We start from the raw sequence: 23,599 nt of genomic DNA, 5'->3' as shown, positions 1-23,599 counted from the left end.
GTCTCCTTATAACTAAATGGGGGGCTGAACTGCTGTGGACGAAAACGTTGCCAATATCTTCGGATGTTTTCTCTTAAATTTGTTTGTGAGAAAAGATCTAAGAACAAGTTCAGAGCTATTCACTCCCTTGTGCTCGAGTGTGTGTAGATTCTGTTCTTGCCCATGAACTAATCCCAAATAACAAAACAAAGTCATTCTAAGAAGAAATGAGTTCTTCAGAATGGTTGGTGAATGACGGCCAGTGAATTCGAAACGGGTTGTATTCACAGCTTAACTCCAGGACGTGGACTAGGGAGCGAATATGCTTTGAAACTTAAAGTGTTTACGTACTACATCGCAGTCTTTAAGTTCATAGAAATTCAGTTTTAAGGTCTTTTTCGATGATATGAGCCCTTTAATGGCAGGTCTGAATTCATCATAAACATATCACTCTTACCCTCTACAGTGGAGTTGAAGTTACCATGGTGACCAGCGCGGAGAGATGCGAGATGGAAAGGCTCAGGAGGTGATGCGGATTGATTGACAGGTCAGCCAGGTTAGAGGTTCGAGAGTTTCAGCATTGCAGTGACTTTGTTGAGCCACTGCTTAAGTTTTCGTTGCTGAGCTGCGCAGTGTGATCTGCTTTAAGGCCTTATTTGCTTACAGCCACTGGTATTCCTCATGGAGTGAAGGCCTTTAGGGACAGATCACTGCCGCAGTGAGTGATCGCCAGGATTAAGGATGCGTGCAGCTGCGTACGCTGTTTTGTTTACAGCAGTTCTGTTAAAATCACTTCAGAACGAATTCGAAACTCATTTAATATGCTCGTGAAACCAGGCCTGAAAATAACTCCGGCTTGGTTGAAGTAAAAGAGGCTCGTTGCCAGGCAACAGGCTCCCTAAGCCAGTCTCGCAGAGGTTCGGATTTCTCTCCCTGCGCTCGGGAGCCTTCACACACCTCAGAAGTAAAAAAATGAGAGAGAAAGAAATGCTTCTGTCCGCTGTTAGTCTCACTTTATGGCTCTGTGTAATCTGCCTGGGGGTCATAGGCGTCTGTTGGCTCCGTCAGAACAGCCCTTCTTCGTTTGAGCTGTTTAGCCTGAGTCATACGAGAGTCTGGCCCTGGCTTACTCTGACTGTGGGATGTTTTCCACAAGGGTTTGGTGTCCATGTTCCTCTCTGAGGATGCACTGTGACACAGTGGAGCTTAGGGGTTTGAGAAGGAGGCAACAGAGCTGACCTTTGACCTTATGTTCCATACAAGAGGGACTGGGAATTCAGGAAAGCTGACCAACTGTCCAGGAAACGGATTTGGCGACACCTGGTGTTCAAACGTGGAATCCACCCCCCCCCCCAGAGCTGAGATTTGACTGACTGACTACACTAAAGCAGGAATGATCTCGGAGGGATGAGACGCAGTCTGAGTGGTTCTCTGTAAGAACCAGACATATGATGAGTTTAGTCCCTCACAGAACATTGACATGAAATGGTCATCTGTGTGCTGCCTGATGGCTGAGACGTTTCATGTTAGTTTTTTCTTTCTTTTTTCTTTTTTACTTCATGCATCGTCGAGTGACACATGCAGGTCATTATAAAGCAAAATATTCAGACTTAACCCATTTAACCATCATCATCATTACATATAAAAACTCAGAAGACTCGTGTGGGTTCTCTGGTGGTTCTGGATGGTAAATAAAATGCCTATATTTGTGTTGTAGTCATGGCAACCCCTGGTTCCCTTCACCACCACCACTGTTAGAAAATCTTTACTTTTTAGTGATTAGATAATGCAGAATTTTTGATGCCGCTCCCCATTTATTGTGAAAAAGGGACAAAATCGGTCGTATGGTATAAAGTGCTAAATATTTATTTTGAATAGTTTGACATTTTGGCCTTTCCCAAAAAAAAAGAGAAAAACAGTCAACAATGTGCATTTCATTTGAAATGGTGACAGTTTGGAGTGAAAATAAGTAATAATGATGTCAATCCAGGCCAGAACAAGCTTTATTTAAATGAGCTTGGCTCATATTCTACCCCAGTCAGATCGGATACAGATTTGTTAAGAGATACTCATGATCCCTTAATAACAGCGCCGTCCCAAAACAGATGAGCGCTGAGAGAACACAAATGACAAAACTGCATTTTTAATGTTTGTCATTTTTGTCATTTTAATTTTGATTTGCATGTGCATGGAATTTGTGCACGGAAAAAGCAGCACCACTTTCAGAATATTCAGGCTGGGTGGTTTTGGACAGAAAGTGCTAGAAGGTTCCAGATGTCCCAGAAGGCCACGGGCTGGGGGGTCAGTGCAGGGGGCCTGTGAAGCATATTTTGGGGTGTACGTGTTTAAGCAAAGTTCTTCTTGATGAAATTGATGAGGCCATTCGTGGAGGAGTCATGGGAGCTGACCTCAGTCTTGTCCTGCAGCTCGGGTTCGATCTTCTTGGCCAGCTGCTTCCCAAGCTCCACCCTACAAACGGAGGGAGAAGGAGGAGAGAGATGGGAGAGAGGGGGAAAGGGAGGGAGAAAGGGATGGGGGAGAGAGGGAGACACAGAGAGCGGAAGGAGGGAGCGTGAAAGGGGGGGGGTCATTTTACTGACCTATCGCTTTAAATTATACCTCATACTGTTATTATACCTTAGACTGTTTTCTTCTTCTTACTATAAAACGACTACAGGCCAAGTCCACTGTACTCACCCCCACTGGTCAAAGCTGTTGATCTCCCATATGACTCCCTGGAGGAAGATCTTATGTTCATACAGGGCTGCAGAAACAGACACATGGAGACAACAATGTTTTGCACCTTCAGAGACAGAAAATTCTCTGAAACAGAGACGGAGATCCAGCAGAGCGCAGCTCCAGCCCTGATACAGCACACCTGGCTGCTACATGAAAACCTTTATTAAATAAATATTTCATCCGGATCAGGTGTTTGAAATTAGGACAGGAACGAAGCTCAGTAGGTTGGATGTCCAGAAACCAGGTTATTCACCCCTGATGCAAAGCTTTATAGGTACAATCAAATAAGCAGCAACCAAAACCTCACCAATAAGCACTCCGAGAGTGTACGGTGTCACCTTCTTGAAGACGATAGAATTTGTAGGCTTGTTTCCTTGGAATACCTTTAAACAGAGAGAAAATAAATAAGTTAAACCAGTAAAACGAATCTTTTGTTATTGCATCTTTAGCCCACTCACTTGATTCACGTTTCCATACATTTGCCTATTTTATTTTGTTCTGTGAAGTCCACTTATTATTTTCATTTTTACATGGTCATTTTCCAACCTTTGTTTATCCTTTAGAATGAAACGCACTGACTCCGTTACTGTGCTTTTAAGACTGATGTATGTAAATGGCCTCTCTTGTGATTGGGTGCCTTATAATGTGTCTTGTTAAAAAAAAAACAGTCCAGGCCAAAACACACCGCATAACTTCACTCTAAACTGCTGTAGGCTGAACAGATGCATCTATGTCAATATGTTGGTTTTTGTGACATCACAAAAAATATGAGCTGTTATTCCAGATTAGTTACCATATTAGGGTTCATTTGGAAACTAATGTTTACACACTAAATCAAACTCTTTAGGAACAAAAGGGAGGAAAATTCAGTTTTCTATGATATGTGCCCTTTAATAGCACAGTGCTTCACCAGTAGGGGGCAGTATGAGCACCATGGTGAATGACCTGTATTAGTACCATGATTAATGGTGTTTAAAAACTCCAGCAGCACTGCTGTGTCTGATCCGCTCAGACCACCACAACACACACTAACACACCACCACCACCATGTCAGTGTTACTGCAGCACTGAGAATGACCCACCACCCAAATAGTACCTGCTCTGTGAGGGTCAGTGGGGGTCTTGACCACTGAAGAACAGGGTAACAGAGTATCAGAGAAACAGATGGACTACAGTCTGTAACTGTAGAACTACAGAGTGCAGCTCTACAGTCAGTGGTGTGGATAAAGTGGACACTGAGCACAGAAACGAGGAGGTGGTCAGGATGTCATGCCTGATTAGTGTATGTACAGACATTCACATTCAGAGTCTTTATTAAACTTCAGCAACGCTTTAGCCTCAAAATCCTCATCATTGACCCCTGTCTCTGGGGTGAGAATCAGGCCTGAAGTTCTGCCACAGCAGGACCAGATTTCTAGGTAAAATCCAGCTGTAAAATCGTTATAACACTGTTCTCACGCAGTTTTCACAATAAATGGTCTTAAACGCTGGAGTGTATAACTGCTAATCCACCAGCAGTTCACCCTGAAGACTGATGTGCAGAATGCACAGATCATTGATAATGAAACGGCAAAGAGAAAGAAGACGAACATCGATAATTTGGAGGTGAATGGACTTATTTACATTTATAATCCCGCTGGTTGGCTGATATGGTTAATCTGCAGCAACTCACGAAGTCAGTATTAGTATCACCAGTAGGGGGCAGTATGAGTCTCATTGTTAATAGTCAGTATTCTTATCACCAGTATGGGGCAGTATGAGTCTCATTGTTAATAGTCAGTATTCTTATCACCAGTATGGGGCAGTATGAGTCTTGTTGTTAATAGTCAGTATTAGTATCAACAGTAGGGGGCAGTATGAGTCTCATTGTTAAGAGTCAGTATTCTTATCACCAGTAGGGGGCAGTATGGGTCTCATTATTAATAGTCAGTATTCTTATCACCAGTAGGGGGCAGTATGGGTCTCATTATCAATAGTCAGTATTCTTATCACCAGTAGGGGCAGTATGAGTCTCATTGTTAATAGTCAGTATTCTTATCACCAGTAGGGGGCAGTATGGGTCTCATTATTAATAGTCAGTATTCTTATCACCAGTAGGGGGCAGTATGGGTCTCATTATCAATAGTCAGTATTCTTATCACCAGTAGGGGGCAGTATGAGTCTCATTGTTAATAGTCAGTATTCTTATCACCAGTAGGGGGCAGTATGGGCCTCATTATTAATAGTCAGTATTCTTATCACCAGTAGGGGGCAGTATGAGTCTCATGATCAACAGTCAGTATTAATAGTCCACAGCAGTGAGGTGCAGTAAAGGTGTCATGATTAATGCTAACAGTAGGTGGCAGCACACACTGTCTTATTCCAGGTGGTTTCTCACTTTATGTGGCAGGATCTTCTCTAGTTTCTCTCCACTCAGTCCTGCAGCCTCCAGCTCCTTCTTCGCCTCCTCCGTCGTCTTTCCTTTCATCAGAGCCTCCGTCTGCGCCAGGAAGTTGGCAGTCAAGATCTACACATAGACATAATCACGCACAAATTAGAGGCATAACAAGACTCTTTTGGTGTCACTATCTGTAGGAGGGGACTGACAAAGACCAGCCCCCCTTGCCATGGGCCCTAGTGTGACTGCACCCCTTCTGGTCATATTAATCTGTATTTTATTCAATAAAACGTATACATGTAGATTAAAACAAAATTTCATTCCATTTTTTGGCTTTTCTGTAAATAAAACGTTACTGAATCATAAATAATATACTGTAATTTTGTATATTCATTTTAATTAACTTCAGTCTTGTTGCTATGCAGCTTTCTCAGTCACTTTAGAATGCAGCTCCGTTCTGGATGTGTCTAACGTTGTTTTTCTTTCCTACTAATTAGCTCAAATCTGTGAGATAACACAGGACTTGCATATTAGAATCATAATATATCATAATCCGATCATAATTGGATATTAGAATCATTTTAAGCATTTATCATCAACCAAATTGCCTTAACCCTGATTCACACCATATGGTGTTGCAGTCGCACCGAATGCATCCCAGAACAGAGTGGATATTATTTGGGAGCGGTACCTTATGGTGCAGGTTGTTCCTGACTGGGTGTTGCGTCTGGGCCGGGATGAGAAAATCAGCAGGGACCATACGGGTTCCTACAGCGGAGACAGAAGGATGAGCTCGCGTACATGAATAGATGAACATAGAGTGGGGTGTGAACGGAACACACGCTGTGGAAGAGCTGTACACGCTGGGAGAGATTCAGAGGCGTCAGCTCAGATTTGGCTGATCTGCTAATCTGAGATTAGCTCAGCCACTGTGTGTGTGATCATATGCAGCTGGCCTGGTTATGGAGCTCTACACGAGGCCTCTGAGGTTCTGCACCCGAACATGGAGCTCTGAGCCGTTTGTGTTTATGAGCAAAATGAATGGCGACATCAAAAACGGCACCATGTTAAACTGTAGCATCCCACTGCCAAAGCAACTCCTACAACGTCAAATCCACACGCAGGAGTGTTGGCAAGCCGGTAGCTTGTATATAGGAATATTTCTATTATATCTACTCAACAAACACGGCACAGGACATCACATTAACCTCATATTCTCCAGGGTGTATTTTGGTTTGTCCGTCTGAATTTACGTGACCAAATCATAAGGCAAATTATTCAGTAACTGCATGAAATGAATGTAAATTAATTTTTATTTACTCATTTATTTATTTTAAAAGCTCCCCTCAGATTAACAGAACGTGTGTTTTATGATCACACACATCACTACATGCTTATAATTTACCGCTGAAAGCCAAAAATCTCCGACGCTCTTTGTGTTGTTTTCTAAAAGTGATGTTTCCAGAGCAGATCACTGAAGAGACGCCGTCTGTTTATAGTTTAGAGCCCAGATTTGGGGAAAAACGGGTCGACTTTCAGTAGAAAAACAAAGTTCAGCTTCTTTCATTATAAGGGTTTAAAATGACATCACCGTCTATTAGACTGGAGAGAAGAGCTACAGCCTCACACGACGCCCAGCTTCTGAATGGAGCTTATGAAATATGAATGTTATGAAGAACATGATGAAGTGCGTTTTGGTTCCAAGGAGCATAAGAAGCTACCTGGCAGGTGCAGTTTTCAACAATGCCATTCATTTTTGCCATAGAGAAAAATGGCTAAGACCAAGGTTACTAGGATGGGCATCACACCTGTTATTCCTGTGGTCACTCGCAGCAGAAGGAACGGAGGGGACAGTGTGGAACAGATTATTTAATGGAATCACCCACCCTCTCCAGTCCTGCTAGAATAATCAGGAGAAGGAAAAAACCTACTTTACTTTTAATGGAAGTCTATGGAACCAGACGTCTTTCCAAGCAATTTTGGGCCATTTCTTTTGGTCCATTCATCATGAAATTTACACACAATGTAAAGACCAACAGGCATTTTCAAATTATGTTAAAAACTGAAAAACGTAAAAAATGGAGATACGAGGTTTTCTTCCGACAGCAGCGATATGTTGTGTTTGGGACCACACTGGGTGACAAGCTAAACCAGCACCAGTGCAGCCTAAACCAACATGCTGATCAGTGCTGTTTTTTGAAAACTATTCTATGCTGGTGTAAGCCGGTCTGTGCTGGTTTAGCTGGACACCCCAGCATGGCCATACTGGTTGACCAGTATACCAGCATACAACACACAACATATGCCAGTTTGCTGGTCTATGCTGGTTTTTCCAGCAGGTGGGTGTGTGAATTATTATTAGTCTAGCTATGAACTTGGGGTAGAATCATGCTGTAGTGGCTTTTTGTTGTTGTTGAAGAGGGTAAAGCGCCAGATTGCAGTGATTTCAGGGCTGCTGAAGTCGACACTGGTGTTTGCTCGGGCTCTTCGCTCCTCCAAAGCCTCATCCAACACCTTTCCCTTGAGCTCAGACAGTAACGGAACAGCCCTTCAGATGGCGCTGGGGGTCCCCTGAGGGGAAATGACAAGGAGGGTTCTCATGCTGAGATGTTACCTTGGTGGATGAGCTGGTAGAAGGCGTGCTGTCCGTTAGTTCCGGGCTCCCCCCAGACAATTGGCCCAGTGTGGTAGTTCACACGGGTGCCACGATTGGTAATGTACTTCCCATTGGACTCCATGTCACCCTAGACGAAATATGAATATTGAATATCAACAGCATCCTGTACTATCTTTACATACCCTGCCCGATTTAGGCCTCATCTCTTATCATGGGAAAACTAGTGCTCATTATACAACAGTTTAATGTTGTATATAAAACATTGTTAAATTTTCAAAATGTACAGTTCCATACAGTTTGTCGTCATGAAAGCTAATGCATTTACGTATGCACCTAAGCCTACAGCAGTTTAGCCCCGCCCACTCACGCTGAAGTTATAAAGAGCGTTTCAGCCCGGACTGCTCTTTGATAAAGCACAGCCAATCAGAGCTGAGGTCATTTACATATAGCAGTCTTACAGGCACGATGACAAAAACAGCCTGTTCTAATTCTCAGGGATAATGAGAGGTAATGTAAAATGAATTATGGCCACCTTTGGTATATAAATCCAAATAAAGCAATAATTTGGCCAAAAATGACTTTACAGTTTTCCTTTTAGCACAAATGTAGTTGATCAGGGAGGATATTTGGTGTCTAAATCTCCTTTATTTTCGCACGGGAGCTACAAGACTAATGTGACCAGCACGTAATAAAAGCCTATGATCACCAATTGGCATCGTGCTAAATGAAGGCCTAACTCATCACACACTTGCTTCAGACTGTATGGAGGTGTTTGACACAGTCAGAGGAATGTGTATGATGTTTTAAGCTTGCAGTCAGCATGATGCTCAGTGTGAGAGCTCCTATTACGTTTTAGCCACATGTTGTGGATGATCGACGAGATTTAGAGCTGTGTGATCTGAGTAAACTCTTGCATTCCCTGAGCGGTGAAGGCCTCGGAGGATGCCCACCTGCTGGAAGTAGGCGGCGAAGCGGTGCATGTACTGGTCGTAGGGCAGCAGGCAGTGGGTCTCTGCCTGGAAGAAGTTGATGTACCAGATACCCAGCATGGCCAGCAGAACGGGAGCGTTCTGGTCCAGTGGAGCCGTGCGGAAATGAGTGTCCTGCACAGAGTCAGGGAAAACAGAGGCTGCCGGTCAGGTCCTTAAGGATCTTCAATGATATAGAATAATGGTAAACGTACACCTGCAGTTATGACCTGTTATATGGTCTTTTCCAATTCGTATGTCCAATTTATAAAAGTATGAACACCTACCAACCAGTGCGCTCCAGCTAACAGCTTCTCATAGTTCTCATAGCCTGTGAAAGAAAAGGCCCGGCGCTTCAGTGCAAGTCAGGGAACTTCATGCAAATCTTACTTGCATTTAAATAGGAATACAAACAATAGCAACTATCATAACTTACCAATGTGCAAAGCAATGGACAGTCCGATTGCTGACCATAAGGAGTAGCGTCCACCAACCCACTGGAAAACAGTTCAAAACCTTAAAACCAGTACTTCTGTAATTCTACATAACTAACAAAAAATGCAACCACTGCTATTTTCCTCAGTGGAAAAAGCTCCATCTCTTTATCTCTTTTAGAGCACTTTTGAACCTTAACCATCTTACTCGCTTTTCCTTGAGTCTCTCCTCACTCATCATCTCCATCTGTTAGAGCCATAGGCCGCTCCGCACTGCTCGCTGTAGAGACTACAGTACCAGCTACTCAGTAATCCTAGTCATATGGAGATGCAGATGGCAGGAGCATCACTTAACGACGGTGAAAGGCTGGCTTAAACAAAAACACTGAAGGCAAATCCATTCGTTATGACACTCAAGACTTAGATCAGCTGGGATTTAAGCCTGATTTGTAGTTGTAGGCCGCACATCTGCTGTGCTGTGCCTTTCCTTGGCATGACGTCTGGCGGTGTTTCGCTATTTTTGGCATTTCGAGGCCACTTATGGTTAAATTTTACAGTTAACCCCTTAAAATCCCAGGTTTTTTACATCCTACAACGTATCATTCAGTAACTACAGGGACTTTGATATCCACTAGCTGTGTTATTCTTAGATTATAGACCCATGTAGTGAAACTTTGGACCCGTTGGTTGGTCCTGGCCATTTAAGGGATTAAAAATAGAAATAGATATAGATAGAAATAGAGTAGAAATAGATTTTTGGATCAGTCAAGGGGAATACATAGCCACTGTAAGTCACCCTGAAAAGCTTAAACAATAATGTGGACAGCAGTTGATTTCATGGCATATGTCATATGTTTAAGCCCAAAAGAAGGTCTGGTGTGTGTGTTGAGGGTGTAGCTCCCACTACTGGTGGGTGTGAAAGTGATGACAGCATAGTGGATAACACCACCCTTCACATTGAACAGCAATGGAGCGATTCCTTATGCATACACAAAGGCTACTGTTTATATTAATAGGAATCTTTTGGCTGTTTTCCTAACGCTGCATTCACCCATCACTGTGATTTGTTGAATAAGGACAATACTTCAACTCTAGTTTGAGGGATGAATTTTGCAGTGCAACTGACATTACAGTTACAAGAATGTTCCTGAAACTGGTTACAACTACAAAGATCCACTCAAATCCCCAACATCCAAAAAAATGGCTGTAAATTTACAGTTTGTTTTTTTTTTACAGTAAAATACTGTTTTTTTACAGAATCATTCTATAAAGGACTGGCATTTAGAATAGTGCATTCGTTTATAGTAACATACCAGACCATACTATTTACTGGCAGCAGAGTTCCCTTAAACAGGCTGTGACTGTAAATATTTTACAGTACTTTACTGTATCTATGCTCATATTATTTATTGTAAATATTGTAAATATGCAGGACTTTACTGGCCAGCAAATCACTGTAATTTTTCAAATCAAATCGTTTATTGTCACACCACATTTACACAGGTAGTGAGTGAAAATCTTAGGTGTGTAGCCTCCTTATAGAATTTAAATGCAAAAAATATATAAATATCTAAGAAGAAAAAGAAATATATATATATATATATATACTGCCTCTGAATATACACAATATACACAATATACACTTGTATTGCATTTATTTTTATGGTAAACTTAAGTTAATAACTGCAGTTATTTAGACATATATGCTTAAGATGTACACATCTTAAATGTATAAACTACAGTTTTTACAGAGGGTGAAGCAGTGAGTGCTTATAAATTTGAATGAGCAATGCTGTATCAGTATCAGTGAGTGGAGAGAAGTGGAACCTTCAGTGTATATCAGTGAAAACTGCTGAGTGCAGTATTAAAATGGAAAAGGTGCTTATGCAGTATATATGTTAAAAATGACCACTGAGAGGATACAGTGTTCCTGCTCAACTGTATGTCCATTCTGTGTAAGCATGCATTATGTGTGAAACGTTTGGGGTTATTTGTTTAAACTCATGTTTGCACAATGTTTATGTATAAATATGACCATGTGGTTGGTGAAACACATAGAACTTGCTTGTATTGAGCTTTTATCACTTTATAATCACTTGTTCTGTCCCTCTAGACAGGGTGTCTTTACTTGACGTTAACTACACACACAGAAAATGGTTCGGTATAGAACCGTGAACACTCAAAGAACCCTTTGCATGATTAAAGGGTTCTTTGCATGGTTAAATGGTTCTTCAGACACATATAGAACCTTTTTGAAAAAGTGTTCTGTATAGCACCAAAAAGGGCTCTTCTACTGTTACGCTGTCAGGCTTGTTACAATAGAAGAACCATTTTTATTGCTATATTGAAGCCTTTCCTACAGCAAGTCAGTCTGAAGTCAGTCTGAAGAACCATTTAACCACGCAAAGAACCCTTTAATCATGCTACCTTGTTGAGTGTTCATGGTTCTACATAGAACCACTTTTTTCTACTAAAGAACCCTTGAAGAACCATCATTTTTAAGTGTGCATTGACCTTTATATGTATTGAAATAGTGGTGTTGATAGGAACCAGACGTCTGAAACATTTCATTAATGTTAAACGCTACATCACATTAAGGTAATATGCCTTTATTCAGTATCTACTATGAATTATTCAATAATGCCTACAAAGTATCCAGTAACCACTATGAATTATCTATAAATTATTCTGCAACTACCACAAATTTGCCTGTAACCACTTTGAATTATTCGTCAATACGGCACTGGCCTCATTTATTAAAATACATTCACATCGGTGATGGACATGCAGGGCACTGCAAAACAGTCTCCAAAGAAATCTCAGAAGAAAAACAGCTGTGCACTAAACTAACTCTGCGTTGCAAAGACTCTTCTAGTTTTTACAGTATGGCTCAATTCGGCCTGCTGGGGCCTCCAGCCTCTAATTGAGCCCTGTGTGGCTAATCTCCTCGCTCGCAGGACATTCCATGTGCAGTGAGCTGTGGACGAAGATGAGACATGCGCTTTATCCACTGCTTTCCAGGCCTCTTCAGTATAAACACCACCCAGAGCAAAACAGCCCTTTGCATTTTTGTCATGTTGTTCTTGGACATTGAAACAAATAAGTAAGTAGCCTGTAAACTAATTGGAATAAAAATATAATTTACCAACGTTATGCATGTAATTACAGTTAAATAATAATGATGATAGGAACTCTAGATTTCTAAGGCTGGTGAAACTTTCATGCAACTTGATTGCACTTCAGTTGCACAATGTGAAGTGTCATGCAACCCAATCTCAACTTTGTGAAACAAGTTTTATGAAACAGCCAATCAAAACGCAGATAATACCATTTCAGGCAACTCAAACAAGATGATGTGTTTAGTTGCATGTAGTCCGTTTTTCATTTTGCGTGAATGTAATTAACACGTCACACGTGACTTTATATAGTGAGAATGGTGTGACATCAGTGCTAAGTTGCATGCAACCAATAAAGGCAGCCCTAACCTGCCTAATCGTGCCAATTCATAACTGCTGTGTGACGGACTGCATGCGCACTGTTCACTCCTTTTCTCAGATGACCTCCATCATAAAGGGCACGCGCTCCACCCCTCACCCTTTAAATATCAACAATGTGACTGAACCCAGCCTGCTGACCTTTGCCGTTCAGGTGACCTCTGTGCAGGATAAAGGTTGTGCTGTATTTATATCAGCTGGGCGCGGTGCAGCGCTGTGAGAGGAGACTCTGGTTACCCTGCAGCTGCTGGTGTGTGCATTCAGCCACCTACTTCACAGGTCAAACGACCAGGCTAATAATAGCCTCTGTTTCACTCCACACAGCCAAACGACCACATCCCAGACACAAACTCACATCCCAGAACTCGAACATGTTCTGCGGGTCGATGCCGAAGTCCTTCACTTTGGGCTGGAGGATAAAAGCAGACATAAAAGAAATTAATACCTTAAACTGCTTCATTAATATTCAGATATTAAGCTTAAAAGTTAGTTATTCTATATCTACCATGAATTATTCAATAATTGTTAAAAATGATTCCGTAACCCCTATGAATCATTGTATTACTACCCAATGCTAATAAAAAGTATTTAGTAACAACCATTAATTCTTTAGCTACTATGAATTAGTGATTAATGGCTAAGAATTATTTGATAGCCATTATGAATTCTTACTAGCCTCCATATATTATTCAGTAAACACTATGAATTATCCTGTAACTACTGTAAATTGTTTGGTAACTACTGAGTAACTACTTATTAGTAGCTACTATAAATTATTCAGTTACTAAAAATAAGTATTCAGTAACTGCTTTTATGTCTGTATCTACTACGAATTAGTCTGTAACTACTATGAATTATTTGATAGCTACTATGAATTATTCAGTAACTACTCTTCAAATATTCCATAACTGCTATTAATTCTGTAACTGCTATGAATGATTTGATACTCACTATAAATTATTCAATAGTTGCTATAAATTAATCCATAACTACTATGAATTTTTTGATAGTTACTATGCATTAGTCCAGAGCTACTCAATTATCCATTACCTACTATAAATGAATCCATAACTACTATGAATTGATCTGTAACTACTAAAAGTATTTAGTAATTGCTATTGATTCAGTAACCACTATGAATTAGTCTATAACAAATATTTTGGTAACCACTACAAAGTTTTAGTAACTACTATGAATTATTCAGTAACTACTATTAATTCTTCTACTACTGTGAATTAGTCTGTAACTACTGGATTACTTAGTTACTATCACGCTAGTATGTCAGTTAAATTCCAGTAAAGTTTTAGGGGTCTGCACTCGTACAAACTACATTCAAAGCATCAGTTTTACAAGTGAATGAACTTACAGCATTGGTGGAGAGGGCTACGAAATGCTTGGCAACAGCAGCTTTCTGAGAAAAAGAGGGAAAATATCACATATTTGCTAATTGACCACCCTCACAGTGTCTCTTGTTTAGTTTTTCATATTTTCTTGCTCACACTAAAAAATGGATATATATGTATCATTATAATGGAAATATATATTATATGTATGTATCATTTCCATACTAAAAACATTTATTACACGAACACGGTTATTGCCAAAAGTAAGTAAACAGAGAGACGATATTTTGATGAAATGATGTTCTCGTTTGATCCCTTTTTTCAGTGAAGAGCGCAATAAATCCTCTAGTAGTGCCATTAAGTGCACATAATCATAGCCTGCCTAACAGACCATGTCCAGGACTCAAGGCTTACGTCTTTGGCAGCCTGCAGGAACCATTCTTTGGCAGACTCTGCGTTGGTGATGGTCTCTTGTGTGGTGAAAGTCTGAGATACAGAATGAAAAGGCTTTGTTAGCGGATAGATTCACAGTTTAATCAGTGCAAACTATAATTTTAGAGCAGAGAGCTTTCACTGACATAACAGAACCTCCTGAACTATTCGAGTGTAATTCACAGTAATTCTCACATTCTTGGGGGGGATTTTGCAGGATTTTGCACTGTTATCTTCTCAGATGTTAGTCACTAAAGGGCTTAGTAAAATATAGCAACTGAATGATTAGTGTGTTCAATATGTTTCTTGTTTTTGGAAGTTTCTGCCCTATTAGATCCCCAATGTTAGTCATCACCAATGACTAATTGGCTATGAATGCATTTAGAGGAAAGAGCCAGCTGACTTAACAGACGGCAATGACTGAATAACAGTGCTGTGATGGACAGATCTGGACAAAGGAGAGCATTTTTCAAACTTGAACACTTTCAAATCCACTGACTTTACTCCTGCCTTAATATCCAGTATCTCACAGAAATGAGTGCGCCCCTCACATTTCTGCAATTATTTTATTCTATCTTTTGATGGGACGACACTATAGAAATGAAACTTGGATATAATTTAAAGTGGTCAGGGTGCAGCTTGTGCAGCAGTGCAGATTTACTGTCCTCTGAAAAGAACTCAACACACAGCCATTAACGTCTAAACAGCTGGCAACACAAGTGAGTCCACCTCACAGTGAACGTGTCCAAATTGTGCCCAAAGTGTCAATATTCTGTGTGACCACCATTATTATCTAGCACTGCCTGAACCCTCTTGGGCATGGAATTCACCAGAGCTGCACAGGTTGCTACTGGAATCCTCTTCTACTCCTCCATGATGACGTGACGGAGCTGGTGGATGGTAGACACCTTGCGCTCCTCCTCCTTCCAGTCCATCACCTTTACCTTCAGCAAGGCAGTTGTCATCTTGGAGGTGTGTTTGGGGTCATTATCGTGTTGGAAAACTGCCATGCAGCACAGTTTCTGAAGGGAGGGGATCATGCTCTGGACTGCATGTCTTCAGCAAACTGTTTCCAGGCTTTCTTGTGCGTCAGCTGCAGAAGAAGCTTCCTACTGGGACGACAGCCATGCAGACCGAGTTGTTGCATCGTGCGCCGTGTGGTCTGAGCACTGACAGGCTCACCTCCCACTTCTTCAACCTCTGCAGCATCTATTTTTTCAAGCCAACCTCTGGATATGATGCTGAACATGTGGACTCACTCAGCTTCTTTGGTTGACCCTGGAGAGGCCTGTTTGGAGTGGTACCTGTCCTGGAGAACCGCTGTGTGACCTCGGCCACTGTGCTATAGCTCGGTTTCAGGGTGTTAGCAATCTTATAGCCTAGGTATCTTGGTGGACAGCAACAGTTCCATTTCTCACATCTTCAGACAGTTCTTTGTCATGAGGTGCCATGTTGAATATCCAGTGGCCAGTGTGAGCGAATTGTACCCAAAATACCAAATTTAACAGCCCTGCTCCCCATTCACACCTGGAACCTTGTAACTCTAACGAGTCCCATGACACCAGGGAGGGACAACGACACAATTGGGCACAATTGTTCACTGTGAGGTGGACTCACTTGTGTTCACATTAATGGGTGTGTGTTGAATTCTTTTCAGAGGACAGTAAATCTGCACTGCTATACAAGCTGATTATTTTAAGTTATATCCAATTCTCATTTCTATAGTGTAGATATAATAAAATATTTGCAGAAATGTGAGGGGTGTACTCACTTGTGTGAGATACTGTACATGACGCCTGTGTACTGTCTATATGGCATTCAATAATACCACTGCATCATGTTTACATGCCTTAGAAATTCATGTATGAGTCAGACTATGAATAAAAACATAATGTAGGGAAATATACAGGCAGGATATTTTAAACAAGATGATTAGTTTTGTGAAGGTGCTCCTGTAGCTCAAGTTTCCAGACGCCTGGCTGGATAAAGCATCGGACTAAACCCTGGCTCTGGTATGCCGAAAGAATTCTTTTGTCCAAAAAGACTCTCACACACACGACTGGCTGAACGGAAAGTTCCACATGTTCACTATGAGTGCTTTGGACACCCAAACTTCCCATCCATAGGTGCTTGTGGAACATCTGATTCCAAAACCAGGGGCATTAACTGAGCCTCTGTTCTTTCCACTAGATTTTGGAGCTGCAGTTTTTCATGGCCATTCAGCCATAATATGGAATATGGAGAATATGGGGGAATATGGTCTGGCTCACAACTGGCCTCCCAGTTCATCCCAAAGGGTTGATGTCAGGTGTCTGTTCCACACTAAACTCAGCAAGCCATCAGTTTAATGACCTTGCTTTGTACATGAGGGCACGGTCATGCTGAAACAAGTTTAAGTACATAATTCTCTAGAATGTACTGTGTACTGTAGCATTAAGATTCGTTTTAGCTGGAAAAAAGGTGCTCAAACCAGTCTATTATCCCCCCTCAACCAAACTTTACTGCTGCTACTCTGCATTTGAGCTAGCAGCAGTGGTGGACAGTAACTAAGTAAATGTAATTCATTGCTGTACTTAAGTAGTTTTTTCATGTATCTGTACTTTACTGAAGTTTTTCCATTTTGGGCTTTTGATTTTTTCGGCTGCACAGATACTGTGGTCAATCCATAGAGCTCCAGACAAAGAGTTTTTGTGCTGATGCTTTTCCAGAGACAGTTTGTAATTCAACGTAATTTACACATTGTGCACTTTAGCACTTGGCAATCCCGTTCTGTGAGCTTGTATGGCAGACTTACAGTTGACTAGGGCAGCTGTAGCAGGGCAGATATTAGAGAAACTGATTTGTTGGAAAGGTGGCATCCTAGGACAATCCCACACTGAGCTCATTAGTATGACATACACTACTGTAAACATCTGTTTATAGAAACTTTGTTTTTGTTTTCTTATTAGCAATGGATTTGGCTAATTCACTGAAATGGCTAATTAGAATAGGCGTCTACATACTTTTGGACATTTCTATCTCAGCATTCCTAAAACAGCCTCAGTTTCAATTGATAAATTATCAACATGGCTAACAGTTCAACAGTCCGGTCTGTGATTTCATTTAAATACTCCCACAATTGAGCTTCATTATTAGCGAGGTTATCATTTTGAAGGTAAATATTTCTGGCCTAAGAGTATGAATTGAATACATGAACAGCATGAATTCCAAATCTTTCCATTTGCCTCATCACTTCATCCTAAAAAGCACGGACCCCTGTTCAAGCAGATACGCCTCACTAAGCAGCGTTATGTCCGCTGTAGATACCTTAGAGGCGATGATGAAGAGTGTGGTCTCAGCATTCAGCTCTGCCAGTGTCTTGGCAATATGGGTTCCATCAATGTTGGAGACAAACCAGACCCTCGGACCCCCCTTAGAATACGGCTTCAGCGTCTCGGTCACCATCAGAGGACCCTAACCAACACAGAGCAGCTGGAGTCAGAGCCCAGTTCGGTTCTAAACAAATGCTGATATGGCAGAGAACGAGCTGGAAGGTGTCAGTTAATAAAGAAGTAATGGAAAATAAGGGGAAGTAAACAAAAAGGAAAGGAAAGAAAAGGGAAAGGAGAGGAACTAAAGGAAATTAAGAGGAAGTGAAAGAAAGTCATGAAAGGGAGGGAAACTGTGCTGTAAATATGTCTGGACGATGAAGTGGATGTTACCAGGTCAGAGCCCCCGATGCCCACGTTCACTACATCAGTGATGGATTTCCCTGTGTAACCTTTCCAATCACCACTCCGCACTTTCTGAAATAGGAAAGAAAAAAAACGCACTTGGAGAAATTCTACATGCCCTGAATGAACAGATGAACAGGTCATCAAACAGTTAGACAATGCATGGCCCATTTTTATTACCCACAAGTTATACTGATGGCATTCATAGAAAAAGGTGTTTTTATGTAGCTAGAACTTCGCACGGAATTAGGTTGGATGTAAATAGTTTAAGCATGAAAGGAAAGGAAAGGAAAGAGCAAGGAAATGGAAAGGGAAGGAAAGGAAAGTGCAAGGAAATGGAAAGGAAAGGAAAGGAAAGGAAAGGAGAGGAAAAGAAAGAGCAGGGAAATGGAAAGGGAAGGAAAGGAAAGAGCAAGCAAATGAAAGAGCAAGGAAAGGAAAAGAAAGGAAAGAGCAAGAAAATGAAAAAGCAAGGAAATGTAAAGGGAAGGAAAGGAAAGAGCAAGGAAAGAGCGAGGAAATGGAAAGGAAAGATCAAGGAAATGGAAAGATAAGGAAAGTGCAAGGAAATGGAAAGGGAAGGAAAGGAAAAGAAAGAACAGGGAGATGGAAAGGGAAGGAAAGAGCAAGGAAAGAGCAAGGAAATGGACAAGGAAGGAAAGGAAAGTGCAAGGAAATGGAAAGGGAAAGAAAGGAAGGAGCAAGGAAATGGAAAGGGAAGGAAAGGAAAGAGCAAGGAAATGGAAAGGAAAGAGCAAGGAAATGGAAAGGGAAAGAAAGGAAGGAGCAAGGAAATGGAAAGGAAAGGAAAAGAAAGAGCAAGGAAATGGAAAGGGAAGGAAAGGAAAGAGCAAGGAAATGGAAAGGAAAGGAAAGGAAAAGAAAGAGCAAGGAAATGAAAAGGGAAGGAAAGGAAAGAGTAAGGAAATGGAACGGAAAGGAACTTTGTGTGTAAGTTTCATGCGGTTCATTCCAGTCACTATAACTTCATACATTTCCTCTATATATGCAGTAAATGACGCTCACATGGCAAAAGCCCTTCATCTTCTCCAGGACCTTGTTGACCTCTGGCATGACGTCCTTGCCATCCACGTTGATGGGGGTGTTGGAACGGTTTCTCAGAGCAACATGGAGCACAGCGCGACCCTGAGAATACACAGCAGCCCATCAGCACAGTCGGTTTCAGCTGGTTGTTAGGAACGGAAAACAGCAGCGGCAGCTCGATGACAGAACCTGTAACTGAGGAGGTCTAATACACACTAACGTCTGTTAAAAGCTTCGAACAAACGACGAGCTTAAAATATCCAAATATGTTCATGTACACCTGCGGATTCTGAGGATTCTGAGAAAAGTCCTTTTTCTACAGTTTCGGGCAGTAGGATGTTAGCATTACTGCTACTGAGAGCTGATTGGTCAGTGTTACTGCTACTGAGAGCTGATTGGTCAGTGTTACTGCTACTGAGAGCTGATTGGTTAGCGTTACTGCTACTGAGAGCTGATTGGTTAGCGTTACTGCTACTGAGTGCTGATTGGTTGGTGAGCAGAGCAGCTCATTGGATGAGGCACCGTTAAAACATCAGCAGTGTTAAATGTTTTATGCTGTTCTGTGTAAAAATGTTTAAGTATATACACACTGTGATTTAGCTCAAATGCTCCTTATTAACTCATTCAAACTGGTCTCAGTCGGGAGCGCCCTCTACCATTTGACAAAATTCCCTGGTATGACGTGATGGTGCGCTTGTCAACATTGTCGGATGAACAACTAGCCTGTTGTCAGCCTGTAGATGTAAGTTAGCAAGTCTGAGAAAAAACAGTTCAATTGGCTAATGAAAGCTTTTTGCCAGTTGGCTTATTTGGTTGTGTTATCGATTGTACTCTGAATGTTAAGAGCGCAGATTAGAGGAATTTGGGGGTGGGGTGCCCTCGTTTCTCTGTAATCCAGCAACCATCAGCAATCAAAACTTTAACACGTTGTATTCTCATCACAAGACCAAGTCCCTGTAGAGTGTGGTGCCTGTCCAAGGCCAGGACTAAGAACACTGAATGAAATGTCTTTAAACCTCAGTAAAGTTGATCTTCTCGCCGGAGAACATCCTATCTCGAGCAGCCTCAACACCCCTGGACTTTGCCTGCAAACAAAAACAAAACAAACGAATATCAGAACTGTCGGCATGGGGAGCCACTGTCCAGCACAGACTGACATCAGCCAATGTGTCACAGCATCAAACATGAAGCTATGCTAGACATTGGGTCCCCAGTGCTGCCAGGTCATTACCAGCTCCATCAGCATCTTCACAACCTCCTCGTTGATGAGGTTCTTGGAGTAGTCCAGAAGAATGTCCCCGTCATCTGTTTTCAGTGTTAGGCTGTTTGTACAGGGACAAAAAAAAGTGATGAAATGTGTATAAACAGTTATTTCAACTAAACTGTACAGTGTGTGTGATTTTCTATGTGAAAATACACTGTACTGCCAAAAGTATTCAGTCACCCATCCAGATCACTGAATTCTGAATAACTGAAGTCCAGTCGTGACATTTCCTCACAACTAAATATTCCACAGTCAACTGTCAGTGGGATTATAACAAAGTGGAAGCGATTGGGAACGACAGCAACTCAGCCACGAAGTGGTCGGCCACGTAAAATGACAGAGCGGGGTCAGCGGATGCTGAGGGGCATAGTGCGCAGAGGTCACCGACTTTCTGCAGAGTCAATCACTACAGACCTCCAAACTTCATGTGGCCTTCAGATCAGCTCAAGAACAGCGTAGAGAGCTTCATGGAATGGGTTTCCATGGCCGAGCAGCTGCATCCAAGCCTTACATCACCAAGCGCAATGCAAAGCGTGGAGTGCAGTGGAGTAAAGCGCCGCCACTGGACTCTAGAGCAGTGGAGACGTGTTCTCTGGAGTGACCAATCACGCTTCTCCATCTGGGAATCTGATGGATGAGTCTGGGTTTGGCGGTTGCCAGGAGACGGTACTTGTCTGACTGCATTGTGCCGAGTGTAAAGTTTGGTGGTGGGGGGATCATGACGTGGGGTTGTTTTTCAGGAGTTGGGCTCGGTTCCTTAGTTCCAGTGAAAGGAACTCTTAAAGCTTCAGCACAAAGAGATTTTGGACAATTTCATGCTCCCAACTTTTGTGGGAACAGTTTGGGGAGTTTGGCCCCTTCCTGTTCCAACATGACTGCGCACCAGTGCACAAAGCAGGTCCATAAAGACACGGATGAGCCAGTTTGGTGTGGAAGAACTTGACCGGCCTGCACAGAGTCCTGACCTCAACCCCATAGAACACCTTTGGGATGAATTAGAGCGGAGACTGTGAGCCAGACCTTCTTGTCCAACATCAGTGTCTGACCTCACAAATGCGCTTCTGGAAGAACGGTCAAAAATTCCCATAAACACTCCTAACCCTTGGGGAAAGCCTTCCCAGAAGAGCTGAAGCTGTTATAGCTGCAAAGGGTGGGCCGACATCATATTAAACCCTATGGATTAAGAACGGGATCTCACTCAAGTTCATATGCGTGTGAAGCCAGACGAGCGAATACTTTTGGAAATACAGTGTAAGTTAACGTCTCCTCCACAGGGAACATGTAGTATTTTTCTGCAGATTCCTGAAATCTTGACAGGGTGGAAAAGTACTTGCCAGTTGTTTACTGTAGTTTTACTGTGATTTTGTGAGCAGCCCTTAAACAGAAGCCTTTCAGCTCTCAGAGCTGCACGTCAATAAATAGCACATGCAACTGCTTGGTGGCCTCACGCAGTACAGTAGGAACACTGACTGTATGACATTTATATCTCACACTGTCATTACAGCTTACACTGTCATTACGTTGCCACCAACATATCTTACACTGCCATTAAAGCCTGAGCACAGCATAATCTTCGTAACCAGAAAACAAATCTGACATTTCTATTTGCATTTGTACTATGAAGCCACTGGTTAGACATTTTGTTGACGTATTTAAAATAAGTCAACACAAACAAACGTAAATTTCCGGCTTTTCCGCTTATTTTAATGCACGCTTTCTACTTATTAGTCGAATAAAAATTAGAAAGCACTAACTACAGGTGCTTAAATGCAAACGAATGGAGCTATTCTCAGGTTATAGACATGTGTAATAAAGCTGTAATAAAGCTTTGGGCCTGCCAGGGGGCCCATAGTTTGTTAATGGGTTAAAATGTGCAAACGTTTGGGTGCACAAACTTTTGCACGCCAGACATTAACATTAACATTAAACACTCCTCCAACTCGGCTTGAATGGTCACCATCACTCTCAGCGGTTTCCGTGCACACGTTTATTTTTCCACATCTCATGAGCGCAGCGGCTGCTCTTTACATTATGTGAGTGCTTCGTGATGAACGGACCAATAGAAATGCTCCAAAATGACTTAAAATAAAATTGCTAAATTTTCTCTATTTTCAATACCGTTTTGTATTGTATGGTTTCACGGTAAAATGTATGGATCCATCACCTTTAGAACCGATGCACTGGCCGCAATCGATCGTATCGTTACACCCCTACAGATCACTGTACAGTCTAGACCTTTAAAGGGGAGCACCACCGAATTTTCAAAATTCCTGCCCAATTAAACGGTTAAGGTGTAAACAGAGTCATGCAGAGCGGTTTGGCGTGAAGCGCTCCGGTTTAGGCAAACTTACAGAGTCAGAGTTGTTCACAGTGGTGGTGATAGGAACCAGACGTCCACCTCTAAAAGCTCCCTCACAGAAAGATATTACGCGAAATGCTTATGAAAACACTGCCTGACTTCAAGCTTTGATCTGAAAAATTAAAATGTAACACACACACAACATTATATAAAAATTCTGAAGAGTCGTGTAGGTTCTCTGGTGGTTCTGGATTGTAAATAAAGTGTCTATATCTGTGTTGTTGTCATGGCGATCCCTGGTTCCCATCACCACCACTGTGAAGACGTCTGAACCACTTCACACCAAACCCACTCTGAATGACTCAATAAGTGAACTGTGCTGAAATTTTGACAGATTGGTGGATCTCCCCTCCGAATCTCCACGAAAGAAGTGAAGTTACCTGAGCTTGCTGAACCTCTGCTGGTCAGCCTCGAACATCTTCCTCATGCTGAGGCTGGCAGCGTTGGCTTTGTGCCATTGCTCCAGTTTCTGGAAGTGTGGGTCGCTGGTGAGGCCCATCGTGAAGGCGCTGCTGTCCCACCGGGAGTGACCGTCAGTGGAGGTGCTTCTGAAGGACGCCCTCTCCGAAGACCCTCTCAGGCTGGGCATATGGGCGGGGCTACACTCTGTCTGGCCTTTGTCCCCGCCCACTTTGCTTCTTAATGTGGAGTTGAGGGTGGGGCTGCACACAGACAGCACTCCTTTCCGCAGTTCTGAACAGGTGTTCTACTCTCTGCTGCCCCCATCTGGTAAAACATTATCACTGCAGCTGAAATTCGTGTTGTTAAAGGACAGTTCCGACTCAGAACTGTTCACAGTGGTGGTGATAGGAACCAGACGTCCACCCCTAAACGCT

At 42.1% G+C, this 23,599-nt stretch overlaps 1 protein-coding gene across 1 annotated transcript; it reads right to left on the bottom strand.

Moving 5' to 3' along the window:
- Nucleotides 1–1,960: 1,960 nt before the first annotated feature.
- Nucleotides 1,961–23,325, bottom strand: gpib (glucose-6-phosphate isomerase b). Its single transcript, XM_017705041.2, has 18 exons — nucleotides 23,144–23,325; nucleotides 20,372–20,462; nucleotides 20,157–20,225; nucleotides 19,123–19,242; nucleotides 18,085–18,168; nucleotides 17,690–17,836; nucleotides 14,366–14,437; nucleotides 13,975–14,019; nucleotides 12,964–13,017; nucleotides 9,117–9,177; nucleotides 8,968–9,011; nucleotides 8,663–8,815; nucleotides 7,710–7,839; nucleotides 5,787–5,863; nucleotides 5,096–5,224; nucleotides 3,026–3,101; nucleotides 2,677–2,743; nucleotides 1,961–2,448 (listed from the first exon to the last, which is right to left on the bottom strand). The coding sequence occupies exons 1-18, from the start codon at nucleotides 23,260–23,262 to the stop codon at nucleotides 2,325–2,327; spliced, it is 1,662 nt and encodes a 553-aa protein (XP_017560530.1). The 5' UTR covers nucleotides 23,263–23,325; the 3' UTR covers nucleotides 1,961–2,324.
- Nucleotides 23,326–23,599: the final 274 nt, after the last annotated feature.

Source organism: Pygocentrus nattereri, chromosome 7 (genome assembly GCF_015220715.1).
Source record: "Pygocentrus nattereri isolate fPygNat1 chromosome 7, fPygNat1.pri, whole genome shotgun sequence".
Taxonomy (NCBI): Eukaryota; Metazoa; Chordata; class Actinopteri; order Characiformes; family Serrasalmidae; genus Pygocentrus; species Pygocentrus nattereri.
Note: the sequence above shows the minus strand (reverse complement) of the source record. Positions and strands in the feature narration are given on the sequence as shown.